The 17,404-nt window shown below is 44.1% G+C and overlaps 1 protein-coding gene across 1 annotated transcript in view; it reads right to left on the minus strand.

Moving 5' to 3' along the window:
- LOC115117850 (cGMP-specific 3',5'-cyclic phosphodiesterase-like) overlaps nucleotides 1–17,404 on the minus strand; it is a 78,917-nt gene that overhangs the window by 6,944 nt on the left and 54,569 nt on the right. Inside the window, exons 12-19 of the mRNA XM_065021940.1 lie at nucleotides 14,769–14,828; nucleotides 13,033–13,178; nucleotides 12,600–12,606; nucleotides 11,950–12,075; nucleotides 8,019–8,113; nucleotides 7,816–7,903; nucleotides 1,638–1,738; nucleotides 1,185–1,262 (exon numbers count right to left, since the gene is read on the minus strand). Of these exons, the coding sequence (XP_064878012.1) occupies nucleotides 1,185–1,262; nucleotides 1,638–1,738; nucleotides 7,816–7,903; nucleotides 8,019–8,113; nucleotides 11,950–12,075; nucleotides 12,600–12,606; nucleotides 13,033–13,178; nucleotides 14,769–14,828 (701 nt within the window). The remainder of the gene's footprint in view (nucleotides 1–1,184; nucleotides 1,263–1,637; nucleotides 1,739–7,815; nucleotides 7,904–8,018; nucleotides 8,114–11,949; nucleotides 12,076–12,599; nucleotides 12,607–13,032; nucleotides 13,179–14,768; nucleotides 14,829–17,404) is intronic.

A 17,404-nucleotide genomic window follows, 5' to 3' on the forward strand; every position in this document is an offset into this window, starting at 1 on the left:
AGGGACAGGGTAAGTTGAACTGTTGGACAGGGTAAGTTGAACTGAGGGACAGGGTAAGTTGAACTGAGGGACAGGGTAAGTTGAACTGAGGGACAGGGTAAGTTGAACTGAGAGACAGGGTAAGTTGAACTGCGGGACAGGGTAAGTTGAACTGGACAGGGTAAGTTGAACTGCGAGACTGTTGATCTGAGGGACAGGGTAAGTTGAACTGAGGGACAGGGTAAGTTGAACTGAGGGACAGGGTAAGTTGAACTGAGGGACAGGGTAGGTTGAACTGAGGGACAGGGTAAGTTGAACTGAGGGACAAGGTAAGTTGAACTGAGGGACAGGGTCAGTTGAACTGAGGGACAGGGTAAGTTGAACTGAGGGACAGGGTAAGTTGAACTGAGGGACAGGGTATGTTGAACTGAGGGACAGGGTAAGTTGAACTGAGGGACAGGGTAGGTTGAACTGAGGGACAGGGTAAGTTGAACTGTTGGACAGGGTAAGTTGAACTGAGGGACAGGGTAAGTTGAACTGAGGGACAGGGTAAGTTGAACTGTTGGACAGGGTAAGTTGAACTGCGAGACAGGGTAAGTTGAACTGAGGGACAGGGTAAGTTGAACTGAGGGACAGGGTAAGTTGGTAAGTTGAACTGAGGGACAGGGTAAGTTGAACTGAGGGACAGGGTAAGTTGAACTGAGGGACAGGGTAAGTTGAACTGAGGGACAAGGTAAGTTGAACTGAGGGACAGGGTAGGTTGAACTGAGGGACAGGGTAAGTTGAACTGAGGGACAGGGTAAGTTGAACTGAGGGACAGGGTAGGTTGCGCCTCCTACACATTTCTGTACTGAATGAAATATGACCACAACCTTTTTAAAACCATGTCTATCTTTATTTCCCAAACACAATTCAACACGATCACAATCACTTTTTTTTTGTCTTCTAATCATTTTAAGCATATTTTAACATAGGCTTAACACCTAATAAAGACGTTGTCCTGTTTTAATGGGATATTTCGAGATGTTGGCAATGAGGCCCTTTTCCTACTTCCCCAGAGGGAGATGTTCGCGAGCCAATGCTAACTAACATTAGCACAATGACTGCAAGTCTATGGGAATCTACTACAATTGATCCCAACCTTGAAAGACGCACAACCAAGCTGTCCCCAGGTGAATATGTATATGCATATTGTGTCCACTAACCTCAGCAAGTCTTTATGATAGTCATCGTCCCAGACAAATTGGCTGTTCTTGGTCAGTTCAAAGAACTCTCCTCTCCTCCTGAAAAGATAGGCAGTAAATTTGATATCTGTCTTTCTCCCCGTCTGCCTGCAGTCTAGTCATACGCCCACACTTCAGACAAGGAGAGGGAGGGGAAGAGAGAGAGAGAAGAGCTGAGATTAGGAGATAAGGAGAGAGAGTTGTGAAAAATAGAAAAAGTGTTAGGGGGGAGGATAGAGAGAGATATAGTCAATTACTGCTTTAGTACATTATTACTAGATCTTCTAATGAATAGGGTCTGAATACAACTTCCACCTTGACATTTTTCACAGCCCATCAATCTTAATTGAAGTTCTAATGAAAACTCTGCATAAAAATGTGACTTGAACGGTTCCCCTCTGTGCGCATCCCAGTTGTGTGTGACACTGTACCTACTTCATGTACAGAGCCAGGTCCGTAGCCAGAATAGCCCTCTCGATCATCTTCAGAGTGGCCTTGTACTCATCCAGAGACAGACTGCTTAGAATCTGATTCCCCTGGGGGAGAGAAAGTGGTGGAGAGAGAGGGGAATAGAGAGAGAGAGGAAGGAATGAAGGAATGAAGGAGAGAGAGAAAGGGAGGGAGGGGAATGGAGGTGAGAGAGGAATGGAAGGAGGGAAGAAGGAAGGGGGGGTGCATGGATAGAGAGATAGAGAAGGATGGAGAGAGAGAGATGCAGGGATAGAGAGAGAGGGAGGCAGGGATGACAAATTATTGACCCAGTTAAAGTTTTGTCACATGAAAATGTGAAAATTAAACGAAAAATAATAACAAGGAATAAATACACAATGAATAATGATAACTGGGCTATATACACAGGGTACCAGCACTGAGTCAGGATAACTGGGCTACATACACAGGGTACCAGCACTGAGTCAGGATAACTGGGCTATATACACAGGGTACCAGCACTGAGTCAGGATAACTGGGCTATATACACAGGGTACCAGCACTGAGTAATGATAACTGGGCTATATACACAGGGTACCAGCACTGAGTCAGGATAACTGGGCTATATACACAGGGTACCAGCACTGAGTCAGGATAACTGGGCTATATACACAGGGTACAAGCACTGAGTCAGGATAACTGGGCTACATACACAGGGTACCAGCACTGAGTCAGGATAACTGGGCTATATACACAGGGTACCAGCACTGAGTCAGGATAACTGGGCTATATACACAGGGTACCAGCACTGAGTCAGGATAACTGGGCTATATACACAGGGTACCAGCACTGAGTCAGGATAACTTGGCTATATACACAGGGTACCAGCACTGAGTCAGGATAACTGGGCTACATACACAGGGTACCAGCACTGAGTCAGGATAACTTGGCTATATACACAGGGTACCAGCACTGAGTCAGGATAATTGGGCTATATACACAGGGTACCAGCACTTAGTCAGGATAACTGGGCTATATACACAGGGTACCAGCACTGAGTCAGGATAACTGGGCTATATACACAGGGTACCAGCACTGAGTCAGGATAACTGGGCTATATACACAGGGTACCAGCACTGAGTAATGATAACTGGGCTATATACACAGGGTACCAGCACTGAGTCAGGATAACTGGGCTATATACACAGGGTACCAGCACTGAGTAATGATAACTGGGCTATATACACAGGGTACAAGCACTGAGTCAGGATAACTGGGCTACATACACAGGGTACCAGCACTGAGTCAGGATAACTGGGCTATATACACAGGGTACCAGCACTGAGTCAGGATAACTGGGCTATATACACAGGGTACCAGCACTGAGTCAGGATAACTGGGCTATATACACAGGGTACCAGCACTGAGTCAGGATAACTTGGCTATATACACAGGGTACCAGCACTGAGTCAGGATAACTGGGCTACATACACAGGGTACCAGCACTGAGTCAGGATAACTTGGCTATATACACAGGGTACCAGCACTGAGTCAGGATAACAGAGCAGTGTTGATTGTGACCAGAAGTGTCCATTTTGGACTCATCGGTTCATAGAATGGACTTGCAGAAACCTTCAGGTTTGTCCAGGTGGTCTCTGGTTAAGACGGACAGTTTGACAGCAGAGGCTTCTTCCTCTCAACCCTCCCATGATGGGCATTTGGATTCAGTCTTCTTATTATTAGAGCATGCACAGTTACCTGAGATGCAGCAAGGAAGGTCTGCAAATCTCTAGATGTTATGTTTGGGATGGCTTTTATCTGATGTATTATTGTTCTTGTGGCTCTTTGGGATACCTTGGAAGGGTGTCCACTTCTAGGCCGAGTTGCTGTCATGTTAAACGCTCTCTATTTGTAAATGATTTGCCTCACAGTGGACTGAAGGAGCTCAAATCTTTTTGAGATGATTTTATAGCCTTCTCCCCAGACTGATGTGCTCTCACTACCCTCGTCCTGTTGTCCTCTGAGATCTCCTATCCTCTCTGCATGGTGTGGTTTGTATTCAGCTGGATGGGTAATACCAAACGGACTAGGTTTCTTATTTCTGTCCAACCCAAACACTTTCCTAATGATCTCTCCTTTGATTGGTTCATTTTGTACCCAATTATTTACCCACCTGATACTACTTACCTACTTGATTTACCAATGCAACTTGGGGTTCACTTATTTTTGCACCTGCACTAATTCCTTTTCAATTTAGTTTTTCTACAACACGCATGATCTCCCCTACACCAACATATGGTATTGGTAAATAGAAACCCGTTATGTCATATCAAAAGGCTGGTTCTGATTAAATGGTAAAAACAAATTAAACCTGTAATTGCACAAGGGGTATATGCTGTATGTACATACAGTGCCTTTGGGAAAGTATTCAGACCCCTTGACTTTTTCCACATTTTATTACATTACAGCCTTATTCTAAAATTCCCCCGCAAGCTACACAGAAATCCCCATAATGACAAAGCGAAAACAGGTTTGTTGAAATTTTATCAAATGTGTAAATATAAAAAAACAGAAATAGCTTATTTATATAAGTATTCAGACTCTTTGCTATGAGACTCAAAATTGATCCTGAGGTCTTAGACAGTATTGTGTCGAGGCACAGATCTGGTAAAGGGTACCAATTGTCTGCAGCATTGAAGGTCCAACAACACAGTGGCCTCCATCATTCTTAAATGGAAGAAGTTTGGAACCACCAACACTCTTCCTAGAGCTGGCCGCCCGGGCAAACTGAGCAATCGGGGAGAAGGGCCTTGGTCAGAGAGGTGACCAAGAACCCGATGGTCACTCTGACAGAGCTCCAGAGTTCCTCTGTGGAGATGGGAGAACCTTCCAGGGGGACAACCATCTCTGCAGCACTCCACCAATCAGGCCTTTATGGTAGAGTGGCCAGCTCGCATAGAGTTTGCCAAAGGCACCTAAAGACTCTCAAACTATGAGAAACAAGATTCTCTGGTCTGAAGAAACCAAGATTTAACTCTTTGGCATGAATGCAAAGCATTACGTCTGGAGGAAACCTGGCACCATCCCTATGGTGTAACATGGTGGTGGCGGCATCATGCCGTGGGGATGTTTTTCAGTGGCAGGGACTGGGAGACTAGTCAGGGTCGAGGAAAAAGCACAGAGAGTTCCTTGATGAAAACCTGCTCCAGAGCGCTCAGGACCTCAGACTGGTGCGAAGGTTCGCCTTCCAACAGGACAATGACCCTAATCACACAGCCAAGACAACACAGGGGTGGCTTCGGGACAAGTCTCTGAATCTCCTTGAGTGGCCCAGCCAGAGCCCGGACTTGAACCCGATCGAGCATCTCTGGAGAGACCTAAAAATAGCTGTGCAGCGATGCTCCCCATCCAACCTGACAGAGCTTGAGAGGATCTGCAGAGAAGAATAGGATAAACTCCCCAAAATACAGGCGTGCCAAGCTTGTAGCTTCATACCCCAGAAGACTCGAGGCTGTAATCATTGCCAAAGGTGCTTCAACAAAGTACTGAGTAAAGGGTCTGTAATATATATTTTTAAAACTTTTAACAAATTAGCAAACCTTTCTAAAAACATTTTTTTTCTTTGTCATTACGCGGTATTGTGTGTAGATTGATGAGTGAAAAAAATATTGAATACATTTTAGAAGGCTGTAACCGAACAAAATGTGAAAATAGTCAAAGGGTCTGAATCATTTCCAATGGCACTGTAAACAGTAGGTAGGAATAAAGTGACTAGGTAACAGGATAGATAATAAACAGTAACAGCAGCGTATGTGATGAGTCAAAAGAGATTAGTGCAAAAAAGGGTCAATCCAGATTTTCCGGGTAGATATTTAATGAACTATTTAGCAGTCTTATAGCTTGGGGGTAAAAGCTATTCACTGTCCTCTTAGTTTCAGACCTGCATTGCTACCGCTTGCCGTGCGGTAGCAGAGAGAACAGTCTATGACTAGGGTGGCTGGAGCCTTTGAAAAGGGCCATTTTCTGACACCGCCTGGTATAGAGGTCCTGGATGGTTAGGGAGCTTGGCACCGGTGATGTACTGGGCCGTACGCACTACCCTCTGTTGTCCCTTGCTGTCGGAGGCCGAGCAGTTGCCATACCAGGCAGTGATGCAACCCTTTATGATGCTCTCGATGGTGCAGCTTTAGAACCTTTTGAGGATCTGAGGACCCATGCCAAATCTTTTCAGTCTCCTGAGGGGAAATAGGTTTTGTCGTGCCCTCTTCACAACTGTCTAGGTGTGCTTGGAACATATTCGTTTGTTGGTGATGTGGACGCCAAGGAACTTGAAGCTCTCAACCTGCTCCAATACAGCCCTTGGTCATGTTGAGGGAGAGGTTGTTGTCCTTGCACCACATGGTCAGGTCTCTAACCTACTCTCTATAGACTGTTTCATCGTTGTCGGTGTTGCGTCATCGATAAACTTAATGATGGTGTTGGAGTCGTGCCTGGCCGTGCAGTCATGAGTGAACAGGGAGTACTGGAGGGGACTGAGCACCCCTGAGGGGCCCCTGTGTTGAGGATCACTGTGGCAGATGTGTTGTTACCTAGCCTTACCACCTGGGAGAGGCCCGTCAGGACTTCATTAGATATCGTGCACTAGCTGTTGTTTACCGATATACATAGACCACCACCCCTTGTCTTCCCAGAGGCTGCTGTTCTATCCTGCCGATAGAGTGTATAACCCACCAGCTGTATGTTATTCATGTCGTCGTTCAGCCACGACTCTGTGAAACATAAGATATTACAGTTTTTAATGTCCCGTTGGTAGGACATACGTGTTTTTAGTTCATCCCATTTATTTTCCAGCGATTGTGCGTTGGCTAATAGTACGGATGGCAAAGGCAGAGGTAAAATAGATTTCAGTTTTCCTGCATTAAAGTCACCGGTCACTATGAGCGCGGCCTCTGGGTAGGCATGTTCTTGTTTGCTTATGGCCATATACAGGTTGTTGAGCACGGTCTTAGTGCCAGCATCAGTTTGAGGTGGTAAATAGACAGCTACACAAAATATATTGGTAGAGTGTGGTCTACAGCTTATCATGAGGTACTTTACCTCAGGCGAGCAGAACCTCGAGACTTCCTTAATGTGACATCACACACCAGTTCTTGTTAACAGACACACCCCCTCCTCTGACCTTCAATGTTAGGTTAGGAACACCTGCATAAGTTGTTGAACTTTTAGCCTTTGACCTTTGTGATGTCACCTCTGTTAATATGTGCATTCTTCACAAAACCTTCACAGAACTCAGAACGCAGCCGCCATTCTGTCCTGCCGATGTATAGAAAAACCAGCTACATTTATATTTTATTACAGTTCTTCAAATCACATTGATAGGATAGTCTCGAACAGAACTCATCCAGTTTATTCTCCAGTGATTGCGCATTCACCAATAAAATGGAGGGTAGTGTCGATTTATCCACTCTCCGATGAAGTCTCGTCAGGTATCCCGCACGCCGGCCTCTATAGAGTGTTGGGATTTAGGGCCTGGACCGCGATAATCAATATGTCTTTCGCCTCCGACTCATTGAAGTAGAAGTCCTCATTCAAAACGAGGTTAGTGATAGCTGTTCTGATGCCCAGAAGTTATTTTCCGTCATAGGAAACGATGGTGGAAACATTATGTACAAAAAAAGTTCAGATCAGCGCCAACAAAAAAACACACCAAATAGCACAACAGGTCAGGAACACTTTAAAATGGCCGCCATTCCCTCCGGCGCCATTATTAGGTTCACCTACAGCATGGTTGCCATGGCAGCACAATTCCACAATTGTTCTCCTTATCTTTGCAATGTGTGTGTTTAATGATGTGTTTGTGTGTGTGTCTACTACATCCAGATGAGCTAACTGATGCTCTCCAGTGAATTTGTGTCCATGAAGATGAATCAGGTCTCTTATTCACAGTGCTTAATTACACCATAGCAGTGTTATCTCCTAGACAAGACTAGACTAGCAGCTGGAGCTCATGGAATTGGCCCTACAAAGAGAAAATGAGGAAACACCAATAGAATCTTGACACGCATGATAAATACATTATGGTGAACAATGCCTTATTGTTCCAAATGAATAAATGCAGAATTAACTAAGTGAATAGTGGAATTAATTCATAAGGGTGTGTGTGTGTGTGTGTGTGTGATCTTACTGGGCTGTTGAGGATCATGAGACACTGATCAAAGTGGTGGTGCTCCATGGTGGAGTGGCAGTAGAGCTGGGCCAGGGGATGGTCACTCCTGATAGAGATGCACACACAACCACTGTGAGATTCTGTGCACACACACACACACACACACACACACACACACACACACACACACACACACACACACACACACTACTGCAGCCTACCTCTGTATGTAGGAGTTGTTGACTCCTCTGTGGTCCAGGTCATGACTCAGAGTGGCGATCATCAAGGCCAGGGTCTCCAGATCAGTCATATTACTCTGACAGAGAGGGAGATGGAGGGGAAAGAGAGAGGAGAGGGAGAGGAGAGGAGGGGGAGAGGAGAGGAGGGGGAGAGGAGAGGAGGAGAGAGAGAGGAGAGGAGAGGAGAGGAGAGGAGGGGAGAGGCGAGGAGAGGAGAGGAGAGGAGAGGAGAGGAGGAGAGGAGAGGAGAGGGGAGTGGAGTGGAGAGGAGAGGAGGAGAGGAGAGAGAGGAGAGAGAGGGAGAGGAGAGGAGAGGAGAGGAGAGGAGAGGAGAGGAGAGGAGAGGAGAAAGAGGAGGAGAGGAGAGGAGAGGAGGAGAGGAGAGGAGAGGGAGGAGAGGAGAGGAGAGGAAGAGGAGAGGAGAGGAGAGGAGGAGAATTAATCACACCATTCACTAAGATGTCGTTCATTATGAACAGTCATAGTATTACCGCACCAACTTCCATCACAGGCCACCAGCTAAACACATACAGTGTAGACCATGAACACACAACTACACACACACACCTTAACACATCTTTCCACAGCTGTTATATACTCCTCTAGCTCTATGGAAGGACACAGGTGCTTATCACAGGCCAGTATTACGACACGCGAGACAACAAGGGTTAGGCAAACACACTCACACAACAAATCGCATGCACACGCGTCCATACACACACACAGTGTTAGTCTCATTACACAGAGAGGGGAGTTAGTTGCTTAGCACTGTCTGCTTGAGAGAGCAGCTTACACATCAACTCAACAGCTTTTTGTTAGGAACACCTGGATAGTAACCTTTAATCTAAACAGAGGGAGTACATATAGTCTTCAGAACAGAGCATGTAGTCATCAGAACAGAGCATGTAGTCATCAGAACAGAGCATGTAGTCATCAGAACAGAGCATGTAGTCATCAGAACAGAGCATGTAGTCATCAGAACAGAGCATGTAGTCTTCAGAACAGAGCATGTAGTCATCAGAAGCATGTAGTCAGAACAGATCATGTAGTCATCAGAACAGAGCATGTAGTCATCAGAACAGAGCATGTAGTCATCAGAACAGAGCATGTAGTCATCAGAACAGAGCATGTAGTCATCAGAACAGAGCATGTAGTCATCAGAACAGAGCATGTAGTCATCAGAACAGAATGTAGTCAGAACAGAGCATGTAGTCTTCAGAACAGAGCATGTAGTCATCAGAACAGAGCATGTAGTCATCAGAACAGAGCATGTAGTCATCAGAACAGAGCATGTAGTCATCAGAACAGAGCATGTAGTCATCAGAACAGAGCATGTAGTCATCAGAACAGAGCATGTAGTCATCAGAACAGAGCATGTAGTCATCAGAACAGAGCATGTAGTCATCAGAACAGAGCATGAGCATAGTCATCAGAACAGAGCATGTAGTCATCAGAACAGAGCATGTAGTCATCAGAACAGAGCATGTAGTCATCAGAACAGAGCATGTAGTCATCAGAACAGAGCATGTAGTCTTCAGAACAGAGCATGTAGTCATCAGAACAGAGCATGTAGTCATCAGAACAGATCATGTAGTCATCAGAACAGAGCATGTAGTCATCAGAACAGAGCATGTAGTCATCAGAACAGAGCATGTAGTCATCAGAACAGAGCATGTAGTCATCAGAACAGAACAGCATGTAGTCATCAGAACAGAGCATGTAGTCATCAGAACAGAGCATGTAGTCATCAGAACAGAGCATGTAGTCATCAGAACAGAGCATGTAGTCATCAGAACAGAGCATGTAGTCATCAGAACAGAGCATGTAGTCATCAGAACAGAGCATGTAGTCATCAGAACAGAGCATGTAGTCATCAGAACAGAGCATGTAGTCATCAGAACAGAGCATGTAGTCATCAGAACAGAGCATGTAGTCAGAACAGAGCATGTAGTCATCAGAACAGAGTCATCAGAACAGAGCATGTAGTCATCAGAACAGAGCATGTAGTCATCAGAACAGAGCATGTAGTCATCAGAACAGAGCATGTAGTCATCAGTCATCAGAACAGAGCATGTAGTCATCAGAACAGAGCATGTAGTCATCAGAACAGAGCATGTAGTCATCAGAACAGAGCATGTAGTCATCAGAACAGAGCATGTAGTCATCAGAACAGATGTAGTCATCAGAACAGAGCATGTAGTCATCAGAACAGAGCATGTAGTCATGAACAGAGCATGTAGTCATCAGAACAGAGCATGTAGTCATCAGAACAGAGCATGTAGTCATCAGAACAGAGCATGTAGTCTGAACAGAGCATGTAGTCATCAGAACAGAGCATGTAGTCATCAGAACAGAGCATGTAGTCAACAGAGCATGTAGTCATCAGAACAGACATGTAGAACAGAGCATGTTGAACAGACTGGAACTGTAGTTGAACAGAGTATGTAGTCATCAGAAGAGAGCATGGAGTCATCAGAACAGAGCATGTAGTCATCAGAACAGAGCTGGGTGTGTGTACCAAGGGTTATATACTAGAACTGAGTTGGACTGGAACTGAGTTGGACTAGAACTGAGTTGGACTAGAACTGGGTTGGACTGGAACTGGGTTGGACTAGAACTGGGTTGGACTAGAACTGGGTTGGACTAGAACTGGGTTGGACTAGAACTGGGTTGGACTAGAACTGGTTGGACTAGAACTGAGTTGGACTAGAACTGGGTTGGACTAGAACTGGTTGGACTAGAACTGGACTAGAACTGGGTTGGACTAGAACTGGGTTGGACTGGAACTGGGTTGGAACTAGAACTGGGTTGGACTGGAACTGGGTTGGACTAGAACTGAGTTGGACTAGAACTGGGTTGGACTAGAACTGGGTTGGACTAGAACTGAGTTGGACTAGAACTGAGTTGGACTAGAACTGGGACTAGAACTGGGTTGGACTGAACTTGGACTAGAACTGGGTTGGACTAGAACTGGGTTGGACTAGAACTGGGTTGGACTAGAACTGAGTTGGACTAGAACTGGGTTGGACTAGAACTGGGTTGGACTAGAACTGGGTTGGACTGGAACTGGGTTGGACTAGAACTGAGTTGGACTAGAACTGGGTTGGACTAGAACTGGGTTGGACTGGAACTGGGTTGGACTAGAACTGGGTTGGACTAGAACTGGGTTGGACTGGAACTGAGTGTTTGGGATACGTTGAGTTCTGTTTCTGTCTGAGATACAGTACTTGTTTGTTCAAGTGTCTTTGACTATTTATGATAATGATTCTTCCTATATCATATTACATCTGAATCTTCTGGGTTGGACTATGCAGGTGACTAAACTTACTGCTAATTACATGGCTACAACTCACAGTAAAGCCTGTGGGGTCCCCTGGATAGCTCCCACATTACACACATAATCTCCCTTTAACCGAACACTGTGCCCGAAGAAGATCCTGGACGATGACGGACAGACAACTGAGCCAATGGCGGAAGACTGACTACAACCAGCTGAACTGGAACTGAGATCCGTTTCCTAGGGAACCTACTTTGAGTTCTGACTTTCTGTCTGTTCCAACACGAACTAACGGAAGAGCCGTGTTTGTTCAAGATATCTTTGAAATATTTATGATAATGATTCTTCCTATATCATATTACATCTGATATCTTCCAACTAAGACGCCAGAGTAATGCATTCAGAGGTACAACATTTGGTATTTAAATATTAAGGTAACTGGAAGCGAATGCTGACTTGACAGAACACAGTGGTCGGCTTGACCCGGTAACAGCACAGTTACAGCATGTTGACTCAATAGCCATTGGTCGGAATGACACAAATAAGACCTCCTGCTGGGGATATATTATTTATTGATTGATTGGACAGAGTGACCTGGCACCCCTTCCATGCTGGCCAATGATTGGCTGAACTCACCTGTAACCGGCCAGATTTGAACAAGGCGAACATGCACTGGGAGGTGTTGAAGGCGTGTCTCCAGTTGTGGTAGGCCACGTTCTTCCTATAGTTCTTCTTAACACTCAGGATCCACTGGCACAGACTCTACAGAGAGAGAGAGAGAGGGGGAACGGAGGGAAAAGGGGGGGGGGGGATATGAAGGAACACAGTAGGAGATAGACAAGACAAAGTGGGGAGAAAGAGGGAGAGATGAGGAGGAGGTGGTGGGAGAGGAGGAAGAAGAGGAGGGGAGGAGGAAGGGAAGAGGAGGAGCGGAGGAGGAGGGGAAGAGGAGGGGAGGGGAAGAGGAGGGGAAGAGGAGTTGGTGGGAGAGGAGGAAGAAGAGGAGGGGAGGAGGAAGGGAAGAGGAGGAGGGGAAGAGGAAGAGGAGTTGGTGGGAGAGGAGGAAGAAGAGGAGGGGGAGGGGGGGAAAGAGGAGGTGGGGAGAGGAGGGGGGAGGGGAGGGGGAAGAGTAGTTGGAGGGGAAGAGGAGGTGGGGGAGGAGGGGGCAAAAATGGCCAGCAAGAGAGAGGGAAAGGTTAAACAAGAAAATAGAGAACAGACAGAATGACAGTGACTTTAATTGTATCTGTACATTCTCAAGCAGTAGAGCTTCAAATTGGCCAGACTGGCAATCTGATTGGTGTTATAGGAAAACTTAGACCACCCTGCTAATAGAATCACTGGATTCTGTTCATCCAATCTTTCCATGTCCATCCATTTACCGGCATAAGCTTCCAATCAACTCCCTATCAGCCAATGCATAGTGACTCACACATTTGTTCAATAATGAAAATTGAACAAATAAAAATTAACATTCATTATGACCTTTTTCTGAACCTCAAAGTCCTTCGCATTCTATAGGTTATGATGTCATTAGTCATCTATTGTGAGTGATGCATGACAAGGCCACTGTGGTGTGTTAAGGAATCCTGATTAAGAGGGTGGTGAGCTGTTGTTATGAATGTGCAAACACACATATATGTACTCACACACATACAGGTATGTGCACATACATGCACATAGTCACACACACACACACACACACACACACACACACACTTGTATTTCATCTGGAAGTTCTGGACTAGGTTGAGGTCTACAAACATGCGTATGGTGGCCTGAGTGGTCTCAGCGTCGGACAGCTCAAAGTCACTGAAACTGAACTCCATCAGACGCAGAGACTGGGCCGACGGAACAGTGGCCACCTTCACAAACAGAGAGAGGAGTGTGTGAGAGGGATGTACACATATACACTCATACGGTATGCACGCACGTACATACCTTGGGGCGGTAGGGTAGCCTAGTGGTTAGAGTGTTGGACTAGTAACCAGAAGGTTGCAAGTTCAAATCCCCGAGCTGACAAGGTACAAATCTGTTGTTCTGCCCCTGAACAGGCAGTTAACCCACTGTTCCTAGGCCGTCATTGAAAATAAGAATTTGTTCTTAACTGACTTGCCTAGAGGTTAAAAAATAAACACACACATATACTATATTTATTCACACATTCACCCTCTCTAAGCACCAGGGATCTCTAGCAGGCATTAATAATTGATGAGCTGTGATCAGGGAGAGTATCTATCCGTGTTCGGCTCGCCTCCCCTTTAGCTGACAGACAGCACTTCTACCCAAAGCAGACAGGACACCCCTAATGCACAAAGGATCTCTCTCTCTCTCTTTTTAGATTATAACCTCTCTTTCCTCGCTTCTCTCTCTCTCTCTCTCTCTTTCTCTCTCTTTAGATTAGAACCTCTCTTTCCTCGCTTCTCTCTCTCTCTCTCTCTCTTTTTAGATTAGAACCTCTCTTTCCTCGCTCCTCTCTCTCTCTCTTTATTGTCATGGGAAACATATGTTTACATTGCCAAAGCAAGTTAAATAGATAATAGACAAAAGAGAAATAAACAAGAAAACACTTACAGTAAAGATTACACTCACAAAAGTTCCAAAATAATCATTTAATAATAATTTAAAATGTCATATTATGTGCAAATCTTCCTTCTGTGATGGCACACTGGTATTTCACCCAATAGATATGGGAGTTTATCAAAATGGGTTTGTTTTTTAATTCTTTGTGGGTCTATGTAATCTGAGGGAAATATGTGTCTCTAATATGGTCATACATTGGGCAGGAGGTTAGGAAGTGCAGCTCAGTTTCCACCTCATGTGTGCACATAGCCTGTCTTCTCTTGAGAGCCAAGTCTGCCTACGGCGGCCTTTCTCAATAGCAAGGCTAAATACGTGGTTGGTCGTACGGTAATTTGGTAAAAAGACGATTTGACATTTGCTCAGTACATTTTTTTTACTGAGGAAATATACGACTATGCTGTTAATGATAATGCAGAGGAATTTCCCAAGGTTTCTGTTGATGCATATCGCCTGGTAGTTATTTGGGTCAAATCTGTCCACTTTTGGGGATATCAGTCTTTGGTTCCAAATATTGGAGAAGATGCCAGAGTTGAGGATGATGTTAAAGAGTTTAAGTACAGCCAATTGTAATTTGTGGATCTCTCTCTCTCTCTCTCTGTCTCTCTCTCTGTCTCTCTCTCTCTATCAATTTTAAAGCCTAATCATTATGGTCAGTCTTTTTTGGTTATCCTCATAGGCCTGCATGAGTATCTACATGTGAGTCGTCATATTGGTTAGGTTTACATGCGCTGGAGTCACCTCATCTATACACCGTCCTTCCACTCAACCTGAAGGAAGGCATCTGTCTCGCAATGCTTGTATGGCCACAAGTGCGTGTGTGCGTGTGTGTGGTTGTAAGTGCATGTGTGGTAAGTTAATAAATTGTAATTTACCGCGGTTACCTGCAGCGCCCGCGTCTCTTCCTCTGCAGCAGAGGCATGATACGAAAGGACCTGAGAATGACACACACACACACACACACACACACACACACACACACACACACAGTTATCCCTCTGACTACATTACTACAGGTAATAACACACCAGTGCTGGAAAAAGGTCCTCAAATATCATACTGTAGTAAAGTAAATATACCTTTCATCTGTCATACTGTAGTAAAGTAAATATACCTTTCATCTGTCATACTGTAGTAAAGTAAATATACCTTTCATCTGTCATACTGTAGTAAAGTAAATATACCTTTCATCTGTCATACTGTAGTAAAGTAAATATACCTTACATCTGTCATACTGTAGTAAAGTAAATATACCTTTCATCTGTCATACTGTAGTAAAGTAAATATACCTTTCATCTGTCATACTGTAGTAAAGTAAATATACCTTTCATCTGTCATACTGTAGTAAAGTAAATATACCTTTCATCTGTCATACTGTAGTAAAGTAAATATACCTTACATCTGTCATACTGTAGTAAAGTAAATATACCTTTCATCTGTCATACTGTAGTAAAAGTGAAAATTACCCAGTAAAATACTACTTGAGTAAAACTCTAGAAGTATCTGGTTTTAAATGTACTTAAGTACAGTGGTAGAAAAAAAATGACTCAATCGTAAAAGTACAAAGTAAAAGTAATTGCTATACATCAAAATCCTTATATTAAGCAAACCAGAACGGCACACTTGTCTTATTATTTGTAATTACAGACAGATGGGCACACTCCAACACTCAGACATCATTTACAAACACAGCATTTGTTTTCCCGTGAGTCCATTATTTTACACTATCTGGTATTAGTGCTTAAACCTAAACTTTTGGGCTTAACTGTACCCGTGCCAAATTGCCTACACAGCCAATCGCAAGATAATGCTTTTGGGAACAGGCATAAAAAGTTAACATCCATCCATTGAGGCAAAAAGGACATTGTCGAAGTTAACTTCAATAAGACAAAAGCTGCAAAAGGAGAGTTGAAAATAAAAACTAGACACTCTAATGTACTTGTCCTCTTGCTCAGTTGTGCACCGGGGCCTCCCACTTCTCTTTCTATTCCGGTTAGAGCCAGTTTGTGCTGTTCTGTGAAGGGGGAAGTACACAGCGTTGTACGAGATCTTCAGTTTCTTGGCAATTTCTCTCATGGAATAGCCTTCATTTCTCAGAACAAGAATAGACTGACGAATTTAAGAAGAAAGTTATTTGTTTCTGTTCATTTGGAGCCTGAAATCGAACCCACAAATGTTGATGCTCCAGATACTCAACTAGTCTAAAGAAGGCCAGTTTTATTGGTTCTTTAATCAGAACAACAGTTTTCAGCTATGCTAATATAACTGCAAAATGGTTTTCTAATGATTTAATTAGCCTTTTAAAATGATAAACTTGGATTAGCTAACACAATGTGCCATTGGAACACAGGAGTGATAGTTGCTGATAATGGGCCTCTGTACGCCTATGTAGATATTCCATAAAAAAATCTGCTGTTTCCAGCTACAATAGTCATTTACAACATTAACAATATCTGCACTCTATTTCTGATCAATCTGATGTTATTTTAACTGAAAACAAAATGTGCTTTTCTTTTCAAAAACAAGGACATTTCTAAGTGACCCCTTTTGAACGGTAGTGCACATCAAACTGAAATCTTATCAGAAATACATTTGGTCGTCTTCACAGCCCCCCTTACAAACGGTCAAACTGATGATTTATTGTTGCTGTTGCTTTATTGTCCCTAAACGTTCTTTTCTCCCTCCGCGAAAGATGACAGAGAAAACTTTACAGATATCAGCTACATTGAAGCATTTCATTCTATCCATCTATTATATTATTCTGTTGAGCAAGAGTTTATTTAGTCCTCTAGGGCAACATATAATGACAAAAGAGAAGCTGCATGTATCTAAATCAGGCAAAACAAAATCCTGCACCCAGTGTCAATAAAAATCGTTCTGCTGTCTTTGACTGTTGCCTGCAGTGCATTTTCTGTTGGCGGGTCGGGGTCCTGATTTCCACCTCATCACATATAGTCAGACGGTTGCAGATGGGTGCGGGTGAACAAACAGCTATCGTTGCATATCAAGAAGCATGATCAATACACAGGTGCACCTTGCGCTGGCACAATAAAAGGCCACTTTAAAAATGTGCAGTTTTGTCACACAACACAATGCCACAGATGTCTCAGGTTCTGAGGGAGCGTGCAATTTGCTGTGTTGCATGCTGATGTCCACCAGAGCTGTTGCCAGACCATTTTATGTTAATTTCTCTACCATCAACAGCCTCCCGTACTTCCATCTAGCTTCACAACCTATGGCTGCACCCCTGCCCAGTCATGTGAAATCCATAGATTAGGGCCTAATGAATGTATTTCAAGTAACTGATTTCCTTATATGAACTATATCTCAGTAAAATCTTTGAAATTGTTGCATGTTGAGTTTATATTTTGGTTCAGTATAGAACCCTAATTTTGCATTTAGGTAGCTGACATACTTTCACATCAGATGTTTGTGACCTTCTCAGACAGACAGCCCTTTAGGGGAAGACGGAGCAGAGTGTGGAGAAGACCATCCAGTATCTCCTAAGGGC

This window comes from Oncorhynchus nerka, linkage group LG8 (assembly GCF_034236695.1).
Source record: "Oncorhynchus nerka isolate Pitt River linkage group LG8, Oner_Uvic_2.0, whole genome shotgun sequence".
In the NCBI taxonomy this organism is placed as follows: domain Eukaryota; kingdom Metazoa; phylum Chordata; class Actinopteri; order Salmoniformes; family Salmonidae; genus Oncorhynchus; species Oncorhynchus nerka.